An 18,615-nucleotide genomic window follows, 5' to 3' on the forward strand; every position below is an offset into this window, starting at 1 on the left:
TAGCTGGTGCAGAGAGCGAGCTGCACTAACAGGACCTGAGACATGTGATCACAGGGGGCAGGGCCGGCGTCAGCACCCGGCGTACCCGGGCAAGCGCCGGGGCCCTGGCAAGACAGGGGAGCCCATTCAGGGCCGGCGTTAGGGGCAGGCAGCTGCCAGTACCTAGAGCACCCGCTCCCCCAGGGGCCTTCAGCTAGCGGCACATCATGCAGCCACTATGGGGCCCTTGTGAGGCAGGGGGACCCGCCTGCCGCCAGCGCCGACTCCCCTGCTGCATTGAACTATACCGGCATCTGCCGGTAAAGTTCAAAGCAAATTATGCTCCCTCTCCCATCATTCCCCGCACTGCCTCTGACACTGCGGGTGCACGATGATGTCATCGCACACTCGCTGTGTTTCAGGCAGTGCAGCAGCAGCAGCCGGGACCAGAGCAGGGAGCAGCGCGGGCACGTTGAGAGGTGAGTAGTGTTTTTTTTTGCTATAACAGTGAGTGCTGGACTGGACTATGGAGCCATTCTTGGGGGGAGGGGGGCTGTGCTGTATACTACATGTCTGTACTATATACTACATGGCTGTTCTATATACTACATGGGCCGTGTTATATACTATGTGGGCTGTGCTATATGCTACGTGGGCTGTGTTATATAATATGTGGCTGTGCTATATACTATATGGGCTGTTATATGCAACGTGGGCTGTGCTATATACTACGTGGCTTTGTTATATGCTACGTGGGCTGTTATATACTACATGGCTGTGTTATATGCTACGTGGCTGTGTTATATGCTACGTGGCTGTGTTATATGCTACGTGGGCTGTGTTATATGCGATCATGAATCGTGGTATGTGTTAAAGGGGGGGCCCACTGAGACTCTTTCGCCCAGGGCCCTCAAAAACCTGAAGCCGGCCCTGACAGGGGGAGTGGTTGGAGAAGGAGAGAGAGAGTGGTCAGACCAGCCAGGTACAATAGCCAGAGGGCAACGCAGTATACAAGGGCACAGACTAAAGAATGGTCAAATACAACCTGAAGTCAGAAAAGCCAGACAGGAACACACTAACCAAGGACACAGACAAGGAGAGCAGTCAGAGAGCAAGCCAGAGATCAGAACCAGAGAAATAGCAGAGGTACAGAATCAGAGGGCAGACACAAAATGAGGGACAAGCACATGGGAACAAATGGTATACACAGGTATAGCAAGGTCAGCTGCTCAGCCGAGGACAGAACTAACACTGACAAACCCCCCACAGGAGAGCAGGTTAATATATCCCTCCCCAAACCAAAAGGAGGCCAGCAAAGTTAACTCCGTACAGCCCATCCCTTCCAGAACCATGGCAGGTGACAATTGCTACTAGTGATGGGCAAACGTGCTCGCATAACGTCTATCCGAGTATCTTGGGCGTGTTCGTATATTATGGTCAGTTCCCCCGGGGCTGAATGATTTGCAACTGTTACAGCCTCACCACATTGCGTGATTGCGTAACAAACAGACAATCCACACGTGTTGAGGTTGTCTAACAGCCGCAAATCATACAGCCACAGGGACCCGAACATAATATACAAGCACGCCCAGATGCTCGAATAACACCGGAGCATGCTCGGATAAGACATTATCTAAGCATGTTCGCACATCACTATTGGTGACCCCTCCCATAGATTCCCTTTAGAGAGGATCATGCTATCTTAACCAGTTGAAATGGAGGCACAATGACTTCATGGGAAAGCCTGTGTCAGACTTGTGTTCACACACAGCAACTAATCTGAGGAGGCAGTGCTCCATAAGGAACGCAGCCTCCAACAATGATGAGACAAGTGTTTCTGTGACTACCTCAGACTCCCTGTAGACAGAGAAGCTAAGCTATAGTCACAGTTTAAAGCTTTGCTCCAAGTGAAGCAGGGTTAGAAAGCATCCAACAGCAGAGGGAAATAATTAAGCATCCACCATACATATTTTTCTAAGTAGTGACTGGACAGTATCTGGTCTACAGTAAAAAATAAAAATGTATATAAATCAACTTTCTAAAAAAAGACAAAACGAAAAAACCTAAAAGCGTATAGTAGCTAAAGTAGATAAATGTCTTGTGTTTGAGCACATAACCCATATTTGTATCTGTCTTTTGCAGGATAGTGAAGAATCTTGATTTCACAGTCTATAGATTTAAAGGTTATGGAAAAGAGTTTATAAAAAAGCAGAAGATGAGTCCAGACGCTTTTATTCAGGTATCTCTACAGCTGGCGTTTTATAGGTGAGCAATCAAGCATCTGTAAATATCCAACATTTTACAAACTAAAGTGTTTCCTAAAAGGAAAATTGTTATGTGTGGCAAAAATCACTATAGGCCACGTTTACATATTCTATATTTGGTCAGTATTTTACATCAGTATTTGTAAGCCAAAACCAGGAGTGGGTGATAAATGCAGAAGTGGTGACGTGTTTCTATTATACTTTTCCTCTGATTCCTCAACTCCTGGTTTGGGCTTACATATACTGACTGACAGGCGGCTCAGCAGTGCATCAGTACAGAGCCAGCTGTCAGTCAGTGCAGGGGCGCAGTTACAGACGCCACTATGTACCGAGCGGGACTGAAGCCGGAGACTGCTGGCAGGAAGAAAGTTCATATCCTGCTGGTAGCCGCGCTTTCAGTGCAGCAGCCGCACAGGTTCAGAAGGCTATGAACCTTCAGATTAACCCCATATCTGCAGATTAATAGCTTTTTTTTCACAGGACAGTTTCCCTTTAAAGAAAACATAGTTGTTTAACCCTACTGTAAATGATAATTCTGTTTAACACCGTACAAGAGTAACATGGTTGCAGCCTAAACTATTAATACTTTAAGCCAGGAACTTACATTACTATGTCAAACTAACTAAAGTCTATGTATCTATAATGAAAAGTTTGCAGGATTTATAAGAATTCAATTATGCCTAGCTGTTAGATAATTACAGAAATAAATGATGTTGACTCACCAATTATTCATTATTTATACAGAATATACAATGCTAATGATTTTACAGCTAATGTAGTTAAATGGTGGTTAGATGATCACTGTAAATTCAACAAAATTTTTATTTGATGGCTAATGCAGTTATTGACAATATTGTAAAATACTCCATTTTGCCAAAAATGATGTTTTACCTTCTTAAAAAAGAGCTCAAAAGTTCCGGGCGCTAGGTATCTCCCTTTTCTCTAACAGCAGAAATATGGCAAGTGGGTACTTGTCTCCCACTATTGGCTCTCCTGCTTATCAAACTGCATACAGCAATCTGACAGTGCCAGATTCAATGAATGCTGGAAAGGGGGGGAAAGGAAGATTTAGCACCTATAGTGGTGGCAGAATGCTGAAGATTTTAAATCAACTACTCAAAAAGATTGTACATTGTAAGTTAGGGTACCGTCACACAGTGGCATTTTGATCGCTACGACGGCACGATTTGTGACGTTCCAGCGATATATCCGTGACGTTCCAGCGATCTCGCTGTGTCTGACATGCTCCTGCGATCAGGGACCCTGCTGAGAATCGTACGTTGTAGCAGATCGTTTGAAACTTTCTTTTGTCGTCAAGTGTCCCGCTGAGGCGGCATGATCGCATGGTGTAACAAAGGTGTGCACGATATTCTATACGATGTGCGCATAGTAACCAACGGCTTCTACATCGCACATACGTCATGAAATTATCGCTCCAGTGTCGTACATTGCAAAGTGTGACAGCAGTCTACAACGCTGGAGCGATATTGTTATGATGCTGGAGCGTCACGGATCGTGCCGTCGTAGCGATCAAATTGCCACTGTGTGACGGTACCCTTATACAGCAGGTGAATAGGATTAGTTCCTGGACAAAATAGACTGGACTGCTCACTAAAAGTAGTTAAAGGGATTCTAAAATAACAAACATAGCAGGGATTCACCCTCCTTGAGGCCAGCACTATCTCCCTGGTGCTGCTCTAGTCTCAGTATTTTGGCTGCAATGGTGACATCATGTTGACAGCGCACATCTACACTGTAGCCAGTCATTGAGCTCAACAGCAATGCCAAGGTAGGCTGCGCGAGCTGCCCAGCACATTGTTTAGCTACAGCAGTCATGCACATGGTTGACATGATGTCACCACTTCAAGAAACACACTGAGACCAGTGCAGCTGGACCAATGGAGGTTGAGAACCAGTTTTGTTATTTCAGCTATTTTTCAGCACATGTGATCAACTGCCCTGAAAGTGGACAACCCCTTTACTCAATTTGTGAAGAACGAAGGCAGTGAAGCCGTTCTTTTATGTTGGGGGTGAAATGACAGCTAGCTTTAAGCATGCACACAGTAAGACTGTGGCTCAGTTTCAACAGAACAGGCCTGAAGAGCTCATCCGAGGTATTGGATTGGTACAATCTTGCAGCGATGTGGACATACTCAGATTAGCTGAACGTTGGTTTAGTAGATGCAACACAAACCTACTTAAAGCATTAAATAGATTGTCTCATATAAAAAATATGGTCATTTGTTTAGGACTGCCAACCCACTCTATGGGTTAAGGTCTCCACCGTGCTATGAGAGCAACATCTATCTGTTCTTGTAGACTCGGGCAACCCTTGTAAGACAATTGAATGGCCAGCATGTAGTACTTGATTTTGTCTGCATCAGTTACTGCGGGAGAAATATCTGGCTGGTTGAGGCTTCCCTGGTGGAATAAGCTGTTTGCCAATGGTGGCAGCGCTATGGAGATTTAGTTTACTGACATTCCACAGTCACTACGTTTCTTCTTTAACTTATCCTACTAAAGATCTAATGAGACTAACACATTTAATTAACAAAATGTTCTCTATGATTGTGTGGTAAATGCATTCAAATATATGGGATACATTTTTGAACATGACTAATATCACATTGTATCCACCTACTGTAAATGTCTTAGGGTATGTGCACACGGTCAGTAATTGGCAGCGCTTTGGATGCAGCACATGTCCGCTGCATCCAAAAGCGTTGCCGACTTTTGAACACAGGTATTCGGCATGTATTCATTGAACCAAGCGGAGTCACTGCGTCCAATACATTGTATGGGTGAAATGTATCTTGCGGAGACTGAACATCTCCACAAGAAAAATAGACATGCTGCAGTCTGGAAAGACACGACGTATGTCTGTCTAGGCAGGTAAGCCGCGGGTGTCGGTGCACGCATAGTGGACATGGGATTTCCAGCATTAGCATCCACTATGCTGTACCATCTGGACGCTGCAGGTTGTATGCTGCGGAGGTACGCAAAGCCCAACCCGCAGCTTTTACTGACCATGTGCACCTACCCTCAGAAATGCCTAAGGAAAATAAATATACAGCGTTATATAGCCTATTTTTCTCTATGTAGGTGCCACAGACAGCTTGTCCCTACATATGAAAGCGCCTCCATTCGCCGATTTCGAATGGGGAGAGTAGATAACATAAGATCATCCACTTCTGAAGCTTTAGCTTTCGTAAAAGCAATGGTGGATGGTAAAACTACAATACCGGTAAGATAATTTTCTATTTTTAGAAGACTTCTTTACAATGAAGAAATGCTGAAAAGGAAATAAAATTTAAAATATATATGAACTTTTTGTATCTGACTCATAGAGGAGGGTACCAAGGAAAGGGCCCATGTTATACATTTTCCAGTGCCATAATAGTTCATAAGAATGTACCTTTAAAAACTCCTTTTTAATTGCTCTATAATTTACTAAATGCAAAATTAAGCATTTTTCTAAATAATCTTCATGTAAAAATGTCATACTATTTTACTTGTAAGAGTGGTACAGTTGTAGCAATCTCTGAAATGACAGGCGTGGCAAGCTACATTGTTATTGTAGTGCACCTAATCAACCAGTGGTGTTCATCCACTTTGTATTATTGATGTTACACCACAGAGGAACTCGCGTGACGTCACATACACGTGGCACGACATACAAGTGTCACGTGTATGTGACGTCACGCGAAGTCCTGCAGTGTTACTGCACCTCGCCGGCAATTCGTTTGTTAAAGCGCGGCTTCACCGCTGAAGATCGGGAATCATCGTCTGTGAGGTAAGGGGTGACTGTCACCGGCCGGGACAGGTTAACACCCTTTCCTCGCACATTTTTGGAAAATCAGCGTTACGCATACATCTGGAAAGACCCTAAAGACTAATATGAAAACCTGGTAACCGCGGGGACTGTATATGGAAAACAGACGCCAAATGCTAATGAGGTAAGTGACTAATCATAGTGTGAGTGATATTCTATGCAGTAAGCCTTTTTATTTAATTGTGCACTAGATTTATCGGCACCTCCAGCGCGAATACATACTGTATATATATATGGTTATTGTGTCTTTACACTCGATACCGGACATTTTTTGTAGTTGTGTCCGTGTATTTGCAGCAGGAGGAGGACCAAGGAATGTGCAGCGCCCTTGGTTGTTTTTAAATATATACATTGATGTTGGCAAGGTCTTTCTGCAAACCTGAATAGCTCCATTAGCATTGTGTCTGATCTGTATACTATAGATGAAACTTGTGGTCATTAACAGTGGCTTACAAAAGTATTCACTCCTCTCCCCCTTGGCTGTTTACCTATTTTATTACATTACAATCTGTGTTGAAATATTTTTGCAATCTGATTTGTGTGTGATGCATCAGCACTAAATAGTTAGTGAAGCGAAAAAAATATAGTGTGACAGGGTCACTGGCACTGTATGTGAGGGGAGATATGCTTTCCTCTGTGATCTAGAAACTCATACGTTTCTATTCAGCATGATATTTGCTGAAGGAGTTAAGTGGCCATGTTATTGGCGGGTTTTTAGGTGAGTAGGTAAGAGATGGGTGGGATGCCTACTCACCATATCTCCATCTCAAGGGTGTGGCTGGAGAAATAAATGTCCAGCCAGTTTGTTTTTTTCCTCTGTCTGTTGTCATGATCCGTTCCAGAGTTTAGTCCTGTCTGCTCCTTTCTCGGGCAGATCATGTCAAGGGTTAACTTTGCTCTGCCTCATTCTGGGCTCAGGTTTGCTATTTAGCTCCCAGGTATCCTGTTGGTGGTGTCAGCTATAGTTCTGTCTTTGGAGTGTGAACCTGACTTTGGTAACTCTTGATTTGTCCTGCTGTGATCTCTGACTTGTCCCGTATCTATTTGCTCCCTCTGACTGCCTTTTTCCCATTGTTTCTCTGTTTATCTGCTTGATTCTCTTGTTCTGACCTCCTGGCTTGGCTATTGACTCCGTTACTGTTCATCCCTATTGTACCGTATATTGCCCGTTCTGGTTTATTGATCTCTTGCTACTTCCTGACTATCCATTCTGTCTAATCCTTTTGTACTGTTGTGATATCTCTTGCTCTGACTCGGCTTGTCAGACCACTCTCTCGCCACTTGGTGGCGTCTGTTCTGCTGCTCTGTGTGTGCAGTCTCACTTCCCTCTCAAGCTCCCCCTGGTGGAGGTTGCACTGTACTGCACTGCAGCAGCATGACATCTGTGTTGTGTTGAGGCAAAGAAGCCTCTAGACTGACTCTCCTGTGAGAGGTGCCATATGTTTTGGCCCAAAGTGCTAGGCAGGACTGTTTATGAACTTTTTATTTCCTTCTGAGCCAGAAAAGCTGTTTTTCTGTTACCATTTTGGGTTTATGATACAATAAACCACCCAGCGACTTTATCCCCATGTGTGCCTGTGTTTATCTCAAGGAGGAGCTAAATGAGCCAACCTTCCACAAGTGGTGGAGAATGCAGGCAAACGTTCCAGGAACACGTGTAGCAGCGGTGTTCTGTGCTAAGGCCGCTACGGAGATGAAACAGCAGGCAGACAAAATGGACAAGCTACTCAAGCACTTGATCCTGAGTCAGCAGCAACAGCCTCATATACAGCAGGAGACTGATAAACTCCTAATGCAACAACTGCAACAACCGCAAAGGCAGATGGAACGCCTGATAGGAGAGGTCCACAGCAGAGAAACCGCCCCTCCCCCACATCAAGCTGATGACTCGTGCATCCGGGAAGCGGTAAGACGAGCCATGCAAAAGATAACCCCAGTGGATGATATAGAGGTGCATTTGACTGTTTTTGAACGGGTTGCAGAGCGGGAGAAGCTGGCCCCGGAGCAGTGGGTGGAGGTTCTGGCCCCCTATCTGACAGGTGAACCCCAGAAAGCTTATTTTGATTTGACCTTACAGGATGCCCAGGAATATGCCGAGTTGAAAACAGAGATATTGGCACACTCAGGGGTCACTATGTCTGTCAGAGCCCAAAAGGGTTAATCACTGGGCACATTGTTGTGACAAACCTCCCAGCTCACAAATGTTTGACTTGTTGCATTTGGTTCAGAATTGGTTGCAGCCAGAGTCCTCCACTCCAGCCCAGATTGTCAAGCGGGTCATCATGGACAGATTTGTTCACTCTCTCCGCAAGCCGATGCAGACCTAGGTTGCCCAAGGAGACCCCCGGAATGCGGATGACCTGGTGCGCCTCGTAGAAAGGTGCCAGGTGGTCAAGAGGTCACTGAGGAAGGCAGGGGGTGGTATATCTTCTTACTGGGATACCTAGTGGGAGCCTGAGTCCCACAAGAGGGATAACAGAGCCACCACTGGGGAGAGTCAGAGATCCCAAGGAGCCACTGAGGGGCTACCAAAGGCTGCTGGTAAAGCCATGATCTGCTGGCGGTGTTGTGGTCCTGGACACATAGCAGCTCATTGTCCTACGTCTGCCATGCAGATGGATTGTAGCCTAGGCAGGCGTTGCTCGTATTCTGCCCGGAGCGGGGCCACAGTCGTGCCCTGTGACCATAAATGGAGTACTTGCATCCAGACTATTAGATGCTGGGAGTTTGGTGACATTGATCAGGGCCATGCTTGCCCACCAGTTGATCCCAGGGAAACCTGTGGGCGTACGCTGTATCCACTGGGATGCCAAAGGCTACCTGGTTGCCAGAGTGTTGATTAAAACGAGCTGTGGTATGGAGTTCCATGAGGTCAGGGTAGTCAGAGACTTACTGCACCCTGTGATAATTGGGCAGGACTTCAGCCTGTTCTGGGAATTGTGGGGAAAAGCAAGGTTGCCCAGTGGCTCAGGCAGGAGCCAGCATCACCCTGAAGAATCCACGTCAGAGGTGGAGAAGTTGCCTTTGTGTGTGCTAGCTGGTGATGAGGACAAAACGGTGACCAGTAAGGCCAAGGTTCCTGATCTGGGGGTTTCTGGGGAAAGTTTTGGGACTGCTCAAATGCAGGTTCTTACCCTAAAAGGGGCCTTTGAAAATGTGTCTGTAATTAATGGGGTTGCTCTAACTGGGGGCTAACACCGGGTACCCATACTTTGCAATCAATAGTTAATTACTGTATATAGTGACTACACTGAGGGGAGGTGAAATAGTGGAACAGCTGTTGGTCCCAGGGCCATATCGACAGCGAGTTCTAAACATGGCCCATTTGCATGTTTCGGGGGGGACATCTGGGGATGGAGAAAGCACAGTATAGCATAATGCAGAGGTTCTATTGGCCGGGATGTTATTGGGAGATCCTGAATTAATGTAGGTCCTGCCCCACCTGCCAGATAACTGCTCCCTCTGCGCACTTCCGAAGTCCTCTAGTCCCGTTACCTGTAATAGAGATCCCATTTGAGTGAATTACCATGGACCTAGTAGGTCCTTTAGTTAAATCTGCATGAGGGCACCAATGTATCCTAGTGGTAATGGACTATGTAACCCGGTACCCTGAAGCAGTACCCCTAAGGAACTCTTCGGCTAAGAGTATCTCCTGGGGAACTTGTCCATATTTTTGCTAGTACTGGCCTGCCGAATCAGATTCTTGCAGACTAAAGAACCCCCTTCATGAGCAAGGTTATAAAAGAAATCTGTAGGGTCTTCCAGACTTCCCAGCTGTGAACCTCAGTGTACCATCCACAGACCGACGGCCTAGTAGAGCACTTCATAAAAACCTGGAAAGCCATGCTCAAAAAGATCATTGAGAAGTACGGTTGAGACTGGGACTAGCTGCTTCCGTTTCTGTTCTTCTCCATCAGGGATGTTCCCCAGGCCTCTACAGGCTTTTCGCCGTTCGAGCTCCTATTTGGTTGATATCTGCGAGGGCTCCTGGACATCGCAAAGGAAATGTGGAAAGCTGAGGTCAAGCCACACCGTAGCATCATAGAGGATGTCACCCAGCTGCAGGAGAGGATGGTAAAAGTGATTGCTATTGTGAAGGAGCATCTTCTCCAGGCACAGGAGGCACAGGCAAGGGTGTATAACAGATCAGTGAGGCTGAGGCAGTTCCAGCCAGGGGACCGCATGCTAGTGCTTATCCCCTCAGTGGAGAGCAAGTTACTAGCCAAATGTCAAGGCACATATGAGGTGTAGGAAAAACTGGGCAAAGCTAATTATAAGGTACACCAGTCGAGGCGAAGGAAGCCGCACCAGGTCTATCATGTGAACTTGCTAAAACCTTGGCGAGACCAAGAATCGCTGGACACCCCTTGCCTGGGAGCCAGTCTCAAAGGTACTGTGAATGATGTCACCAGAGACTCTGACGCCGGCCCAGAGGCAATAGTGTCGGGAGCTGTTTCAGCGGAGCAGTGACCTATTCTCAGAGTTGCCGGGGCATACGCAGGTGGTCAAGCATGACGTGTTGACAGAACCGCACGTAAGGGTGAACCTCAAGCTCCATAGAATTCCAGAAGTACGCAGAGAGGTGATATCCAATGAGGTGAAGAGGATGCTAGATCTTGGGGTGATAGAGGAGTCGAAAGGTGGATGGTTGAGTCCCATCACCCTTGTACCGAATCCTGAAGGTGAGTGGCAGTTCAGCAATGACTACCACAAACTGAATGAAGTCTCTAGTTTTGATGCTTACCCGATGCCTCGTGTGGACGAACCCATAGAGAAACTTGGACCCGCGAGGTATATTACAACCGTGGACCTGACGAAGATCCCCATGTCCCAGAGTGCCAAGTAGAAGACAGCTTTCTCGATACCCGATGGGTGTATTCAATACACCAGGATACCCTTCGGTCTGCAGGGGTCCCCAGCCACCTTCCAGAGGGCAATGGATCGGATACTGGCTCCGCATAAGAAATATGCCGCAGCGTATCTCGATGACATAGTGGTCTTTAGCCCTGACTGGGCTACTCATCAGCCAAAAGTACAGGTGGTTCTGGATGCTTTAAGAAATGCGGGGTTCATGAAAATCCAAAATAATGTGCCATAGTGAAGGAAGAGACCAAGTACTAAGGCTATGTCATCACCTCATGGAAAACTCGCCACACGCAAAACTTGCACACGCGGAAAAATTGCCACATGCACAAAATTTGCAACACATGCAAAAGTTGCCTCACACAAAACTTGCACATACTCAAAAGGCACCACACATAAAACTCGCCACGCGCAAATCTCGCCATGTGCAAAACTTGCTGCACGCAACTTGCTACACTAACCTGTCACATGCAACTCGACGCACAAAAAGTTGCTACACGCATGTCGCCACACAAAACTCATCTCACAAAAGTTGCTACATGCATGTAGCCACATGCAACTCAACACACACACCTTGACACATGAAACTCGCCCCAAAAACACACAAAAGTCTGGTATTATCCTTCAAAACTAAAAATCTGATTAATAAGCAGACAAACTACAAGAGCAGCAAATGTACCATATAGGAAATACGGCAGCTGTCAGTCACATGACCTGTCTATTATGTGTATGTGTGAGCTAATATATACTGCCAAAGGGGAGGGCTTCCTGTTGGCTGGAGATTTATCAGGCTTTCAATTTAGCTTACAAATACTGAGGTAAAAATACTGACCAAATAACTTGTGAACGCGGTCTAATACAGGAGGAGATGACATACAGATATATACTATATACAGGGGAGATGACACACAGATATATACTATATACAGGAGAGATGACACACAGGTATATACTATATACAGGAGGAGATGACACACAGGTATATACTCTATACAGGAGGAGATGACACAAACATATATACTATATACAGGGGAGATGACACACAGGTGTATACTATATGCAGGAGGAGATGACATACATGTATATACTATATACAGGAGGAGATGACACACTGATATATACTATATACAGGGGAGATGGCATACAGGTACATACTATATACAGGGGAGATGACACACAGGTATATACTATATACAGGGGAGATGACACACAGGTATATACTATATACAGGGGAGATGACACACAGGTATATACTATATACAGGAGGAGATGACACACTGGTATATACTATATACAGGGGAGATGACACACAGGTATATACTGTATACAGGAGGAGATGACTTGCAGTTATATACTATATACAGGAGGAGATGACACACATATATACTAGATACAGGAGGAGATGACATACAGGTATATACTACATAAAAAAGGAGATGATACGCAGGTATATAGAGGAGGATAAGACATACAGCAGGCATATACTATATATATACAGAGGAGATGACCCACACATATATACTATATACAGGGGAGATGACACACAGGTAGTATATACTATATACAGGAGGAGATGACATACAGGTACATACTATATACAGGAGGAGATGACACACAGATATACACTATATACAGGAGGAGATGACACACAGGTATATACTATATACAGGAGGAGATGACACACAGGTATATACTATATACAGGGGAGATGACACAAGTATATACTATATACAGGAGGAGATGACACACAGATATATACTATATACAGGAGCAGATGACACACAGGTATATACTATATAAAAGAGGAGATGACACACAGGTATATACAGGAGGAGATGACACACAGGTATATACTATATACAGGAGGAGATGACATACAGGTACATACTATATACAGGAGGAGATGACACACAGGTATATACTATATACAGGAGCAGATGACACACAGGTATATACTATATACAGGAGGAGAGACACACGTATATACTATATACAGGAAGTGATGACATACAGGTATATACTATATAAAAGAGGAGATGACACATAGGTATATAGAGGAGGAGATGACATACAGCAGGTATATACTATATACAAGGGAGATGACATACAGGTATTTACTATATACAGGAGATGACATACAGGTATATACTATATATAGGAGGAGATTACATACAGGTATATAGTATATACAGAAGAGATGACATACAGGTATATACTATATACAGGAGGAGATGACACATAGGTATATACTATATACAGGAGGAGATGACACACAGGTATATACTATATACAGGAGGAGATGACACACACAGATATAAACTATATACAGGAGCAGATGACACACAGGTATATACTGTATACAGGAGGAGATGACACACAGGTATATACTATATACAGGAGGAGATAACTTACAGGTATATACTATATACAGGAGGAGGTGACACACTTATAAACTATATACAGGAAGTAATGACATACAGGTATATACTATATAAAAGAGGAGATGACACATAGGTATATAGAGGAGATGACATACAGCAGGTATATACTATATACAGGGGAGATGACATACAGGTATATACTATATACAGGAGATGACATACAGTTATATACTATATATAGGAGGAGATTACATACAGGTAGTGTATATAGTATATACAGCAGAGATGACATACAGGTATATACTATATACAGGAGGAGATGACACAATAGGTATATACAATATACAGGAGGAGTTGACATACAGCAGGTATATACTGTTTACTGGGGAGATGACATACAGGTATATACTATATACAGGAGATGACATACAGGTGTATACTATATATAAGGTATATATAAGTATATACTGAGGGGAAAATGAGAGGTGTGAGGTGAAAATGAGGGGTGTGAGGTGAAAATGAAAAGGTGTGAGTGCAAAATGAGAGGAGTGAGGGAAAATAGTGGAGTGATTGGAAAATGACAGATGTGAGGTCGAAATGACAAGTGTTAGGTGGGAATGAGAGGAGTGAGAGGGAAAATAAAGAGGAGTGAGGGGGAAAATGAGAGGTGTAAGAGAGAAAATGAGAGATGTGAGGGGGAAAATAAGAGGCGTGATGGGAAAATAAGAGAAGTGAGGTGCTATAACTAACCACAGATATTTACTATGCCCAGGCAACGCCTGGCTCTCTGTATTTTTCATTGCACACCCTTCTTCAAACAATGAAAAATTACGGTTTTAGTATCGACCGAATGATCATATTTGAAAAATCTCAAAAAATGTATCTAGAAGTACCATTCAGCAGAGCAGTAGATGGTACTAGCCAGTCAATGTACCACAATTCTTACTTTTGAACACCTTAATAAATAGCACACTTTTTTTTACAAGTGTAGAAAAACACAGCTTACAACACTTTACACTTGTAAAAAAAAAACATACTCACATAGCATAGCTGTACAAAGTCTGACCATTATAGTCTTTGGCTCTGGCAAGTGATATCTTTGAATACCTTATATGTAGCTTTCAAATGTACTTTATAGTAGAAAATATGAATGTAATCAGTATTACAGTGCCATTACAGCCCTGTCTTTACTTGATATTACAAAATCATACTGGCAGGTTCTCCTTAACCCCTTAATCCCATATGACGTACTAACCCATCAAGGTGACCTGGGACTTAATTCCCAGGGACGGGATAATACGTCATATGCGATAGGCTGTGCTCACGGGGGGAGCGCGGCCGGGTGTCAGCTGACTATCGCAGCTGACATCCGGCACTATGTGCCAGGAGCGGTCATGGACTGCTCCCGGCACATTAACCCCCGGCACACTGCGATCAAACATGATCACAGTGTTCCGGGGGCATAGGGAAGCATCGCACAGGGAGGGGGCTCCCTGCGGGCTTCCCTGAGACGATCGGTACAAGGCGATGTGCTCACCTTGTTCCCAGTGTCTCCTCCCTGCAGGCCCCGGATCCAAAATGGCCGCGGGACTACTTCCGGGTCCTGCAGGGAGGTGGCTTACCAAGCGCCTGCTCAGAGCCAGCCCTGGTAAGCCAGGAGCAGGGCACGTCTGATCGCTGATCTGACACAGTGCTCTGCAGAGTGTCAGATCAGCGATCTGTCACTATAGAGTGATATCCCCCCTGGGACAAAGCAAAAAAGTTTTAAAAAAAATGTTAGATTTAGACACATATTTAGCAACGCCGCGTTCGTAACGACCCGACCTATAAAACTGTCCCACTAGTTAACCTCTTCAGTGAACACCGTAAAAAAAAAAAAATGAGGCAAAAAACAACACTTTATTATCATACCACCAAACAAAAAGTGGAATAACACACAATCAAAAAGACAGATATAAATATCCATGGTACCGCTGAAAATATTATCTTGTCCCTTTATCCATTTTACCAAATTTGGAACAGTATAAATGCCTCCCCCAAAAGAAATTCATGAATAGCTGGTTTTTGGTCATTCTTCCTCACAAAAATCGGAATAAAAAGCGATCAAAAAATGTCACGTGCCCACAAATATTACCAATAAAAACGTCAACTCGTCCTGCAAAAAACAAGACCTCATATTACTCTGTGGACCAAAATATGGAAAAATTATAGGTCTCAAAATTTGGTAACGCAAAAAATATTTTTTGTAATAAAAAGCGTCTTTTAGTGTGTGACAGCTGCCAATCATAAAAAAATCAGCTGAAAAACCCGCTAAAAAAGTAAATCAAACCCCCTTCATCATCCCCTTAGTTAGGGAAGCATAAAAAAAAATGTATTTATTTCCATTTTCCCATTAGGGTTAGGGCTGGGGTTGGGGCTAGGGTTGGGGCTGGGGTTAGGGTTGGGGCTAGGGTTAGGGCAACAGTTAGGGTTGAGGCTGAAGTTAGGGTTAGGGCTGGGGCTAAAGTTAGGGTTAGGGCTGGGGCTAAAATTAGGGTTAGGGTTTGGACTAAAGTTAAGGTTAGGGCTACAGTTAGGATTGGGGCTAAAGTTAGGGTTAGGGTTGGGGCTAAAGTTAGGGTTAGGGTTGGGGCTAAAGTTAGGGTTAGGATTGGGGCTAAAGTTAGAGTTAGAGTTGGGGCTAAAGTTAGGCTTATGGTTGGGGCTAAAGTTAGGGTTGGGGCTAATGTTAGGGTTAGGGTTTGGATTACATTTACGGTTGGGATTAGGGTTAGGGGTGTGTCAGGGTTAGGGGTGTGGTTAGGGTTATGGTTGGGATTAGGGTTAGGGGTGTGTTTGGGATAGGGTTTCAGTTAGAATTGGGGGTTTCCACTGTTTAGGCACATCAGGGCTCCCCAAATGCGACATGGCGTCCGATCTCAATTCCAGCCAATTCTGAAAAATTAAAACAGTGCTCCTTCCCTTCCTAGCTCTCCCGTGCACCCAAACAGGGGTTTACCCCAACATATGGGGTATCAGCATACTCAGGACAAATGGGACAACAACGACTGGAGTCCAATTTCTCTTGTTACCCTTGGGAAAATAAAAATTTGTGGGGCTAAAAAAACATTTTTGTGGGAAAATAATTAATTTTTATTTTCACGACTTTGCGTTATAAACTGTTGTGAAACACTTGGGAGTTCAAAGCTGTCAAAACAAATCTAGATAAGTTCCTTGGCGGGTCTAGTTTCCAAAATGGTGTCACTTCTGGGGGGTTTCTAATGTTTAGGTGCATCAGAGGCTCTGCAAATGCAACGTTACGGCTGCAGACCAATGCATCTAAGTCTGCAATCCGAATGGCGCTCCTTCCCTTTCGAGCTCTGCCATGCGCCCAAACGGTGGTTCCCCCCCACATATTGGATATCAGCATACTCAGGACAAATTGGACAACAACTTTTGGGGTCCAATTTCTCTTTTTACCCTTGGAAAAATACAAAACTGAGGGCTAAAAAATAATTTTTGTAGAAAAAAATGATTTTTTTATTTTCAAGGCTCTGCGTTATAAACTGTAGTGAAACACTTGAGGGTTCAAAGTTGTCACAACACAACTAGATAAGTTCCTTGGGGGGTCTAGTTTCCAAAATGGTGTCACTTCTGGGGGGGTTTCTACTGTTTAGGTGCATCAGGGGCTCTGCAAATGCAACGTGACGCCTGCAGACCAATCCATCTAAGTCTGCATTCCAAATGGCACTCCTTCCCTTCCGAAAACTGTCATGCACCCAAACAGTGGTTTCCCCCCACATGAGGGGTATCAGCTTACTCAGGACAAATTGGATAACAACATTTGGGGTCGAATTTCTCCTGTTACCCTTGGCAAAAAAAATACAAAACTGGGGGCTAAAATATAATTTTGTGAAAAAAAAAAAGAATTTATATTTTCACAGCTCTGCATTATAAACTGTAGTGAAACACTTGGGGGTTCAAAGCTGTCAAAACACATCTAGATAAGTTCCTTAGGGGGTCTACTTTCCAAAATGGTCTCACTTGTGGGGAGTTTCAATGTTTAGGCACATCAGGGGCTCTCCAAACGCAACATGGCGTCCCATCTCAATTCCAGTCAATTTTGCATTGAAAAGTCAAACGGCGCTCCTTCCCTTCTGAACTCTGCAATGCGCCCAAACAGTGGTTTACCCCTACATGTGGGGTATCGGCGTACTCAGAACAAATGGCACAACAACTTTTGGGGTCCAATTTCTTCTCTTACCCATGGGAAAATAAAAAATGAGTGGCGAAAAGATCATATTTGTGAAAAAATATGATTTTTTATTTTTACGGGTCTGCAAACTTCTGTGAAGCACTTGGCGGTTTACAGTGCTCACCACACATCTAGATAAGTTCCTTAGGGGGTCTACTTTCAAAATGGTGTCACTTGTGGGGGTTTCAATGTTTAGGCACATCAGGGGCTCTCCAAACGCAACATGGCGTCCCAACTCAATTCCAGTGAATTTTGCATTGAAAAGTCAAACGGCGCTCCTTCCCTTCCGAGCTCTGCCATGCGCCCCAACAGTGGTTTACCCCCACATATGGGGTATCAGCATACTCAGAACAAATTGTACAACAACATTTGTGGTCCATTATCTCCTGTTACCTTTGGTAAAATAAAACAAATTGGAGCTGAAATAAATTTTTTGTGAAAAAAAGTTAAATGTTAATTTTTTTTTAAACATTCCAAAAATTCCTGTAAAACACCTGAAAGGTTAATAAACTTCTTGAATGTGGTTTTGAGCAGAGGTGTCAAACTGCATTCCTCGAGGGCCGCAAACAGGTCATGTTTTCAGGATTTCCTTGTATTGCACAGGTGATAATTTAATCACCTGCACAGAATGATTCCAGCACCTTGTGCAATACAAGGAAATCCTGAAAACATGACCTGTTTGCGGCCCTCGAGGAATGCAGTTTGACACCTCTGGTTTTGAGTACCTTGAGGGGTGCAGTTTTTAGAATGGTGTCACACTTGGGTATTTTCTATCATATAGACCCCTCAAAATGACTTCAAATGTGATGTGGTCCCTAAAAAATATTGGTGTTGTAAAAGTGAGAAATTGCTGGTCAACATTTAACCCTTATAACTCCCTAACAAAAAAATTTTGGTTCCAAAATTATGCTGATGTAAAGTAGACATGTGGGAAATGTTACTTATTAATTATTTTGTGTGACATTTCTCTGTGATTTAAGGGCCTAAAAATTCAAAGTTGAAAAATTGCTAAATTTTCAAAATTTTCACCAAATTTCTGTTTTTTTCACAAATAAACACAAG

At 44.0% G+C, this 18,615-nt stretch overlaps 1 protein-coding gene across 2 annotated transcripts in view; it reads left to right on the plus strand.

Moving 5' to 3' along the window:
- Positions 1-18,615, plus strand: part of CHAT (choline O-acetyltransferase) — a 210,109-nt gene that overhangs the window by 148,690 nt on the left and 42,804 nt on the right. For both annotated transcript variants that reach the window (XM_069753141.1, XM_069753143.1), the window contains exons 11-12: positions 2,122-2,244; positions 5,346-5,487. In XM_069753141.1, coding sequence (XP_069609242.1) covers positions 2,122-2,244; positions 5,346-5,487 — 265 coding nt within the window. The remainder of the gene's footprint in view (positions 1-2,121; positions 2,245-5,345; positions 5,488-18,615) is intronic.

Source organism: Ranitomeya imitator, chromosome 2 (assembly GCF_032444005.1).
Source record: "Ranitomeya imitator isolate aRanImi1 chromosome 2, aRanImi1.pri, whole genome shotgun sequence".
NCBI lineage: Eukaryota > Metazoa > Chordata > Amphibia > Anura > Dendrobatidae > Ranitomeya > Ranitomeya imitator.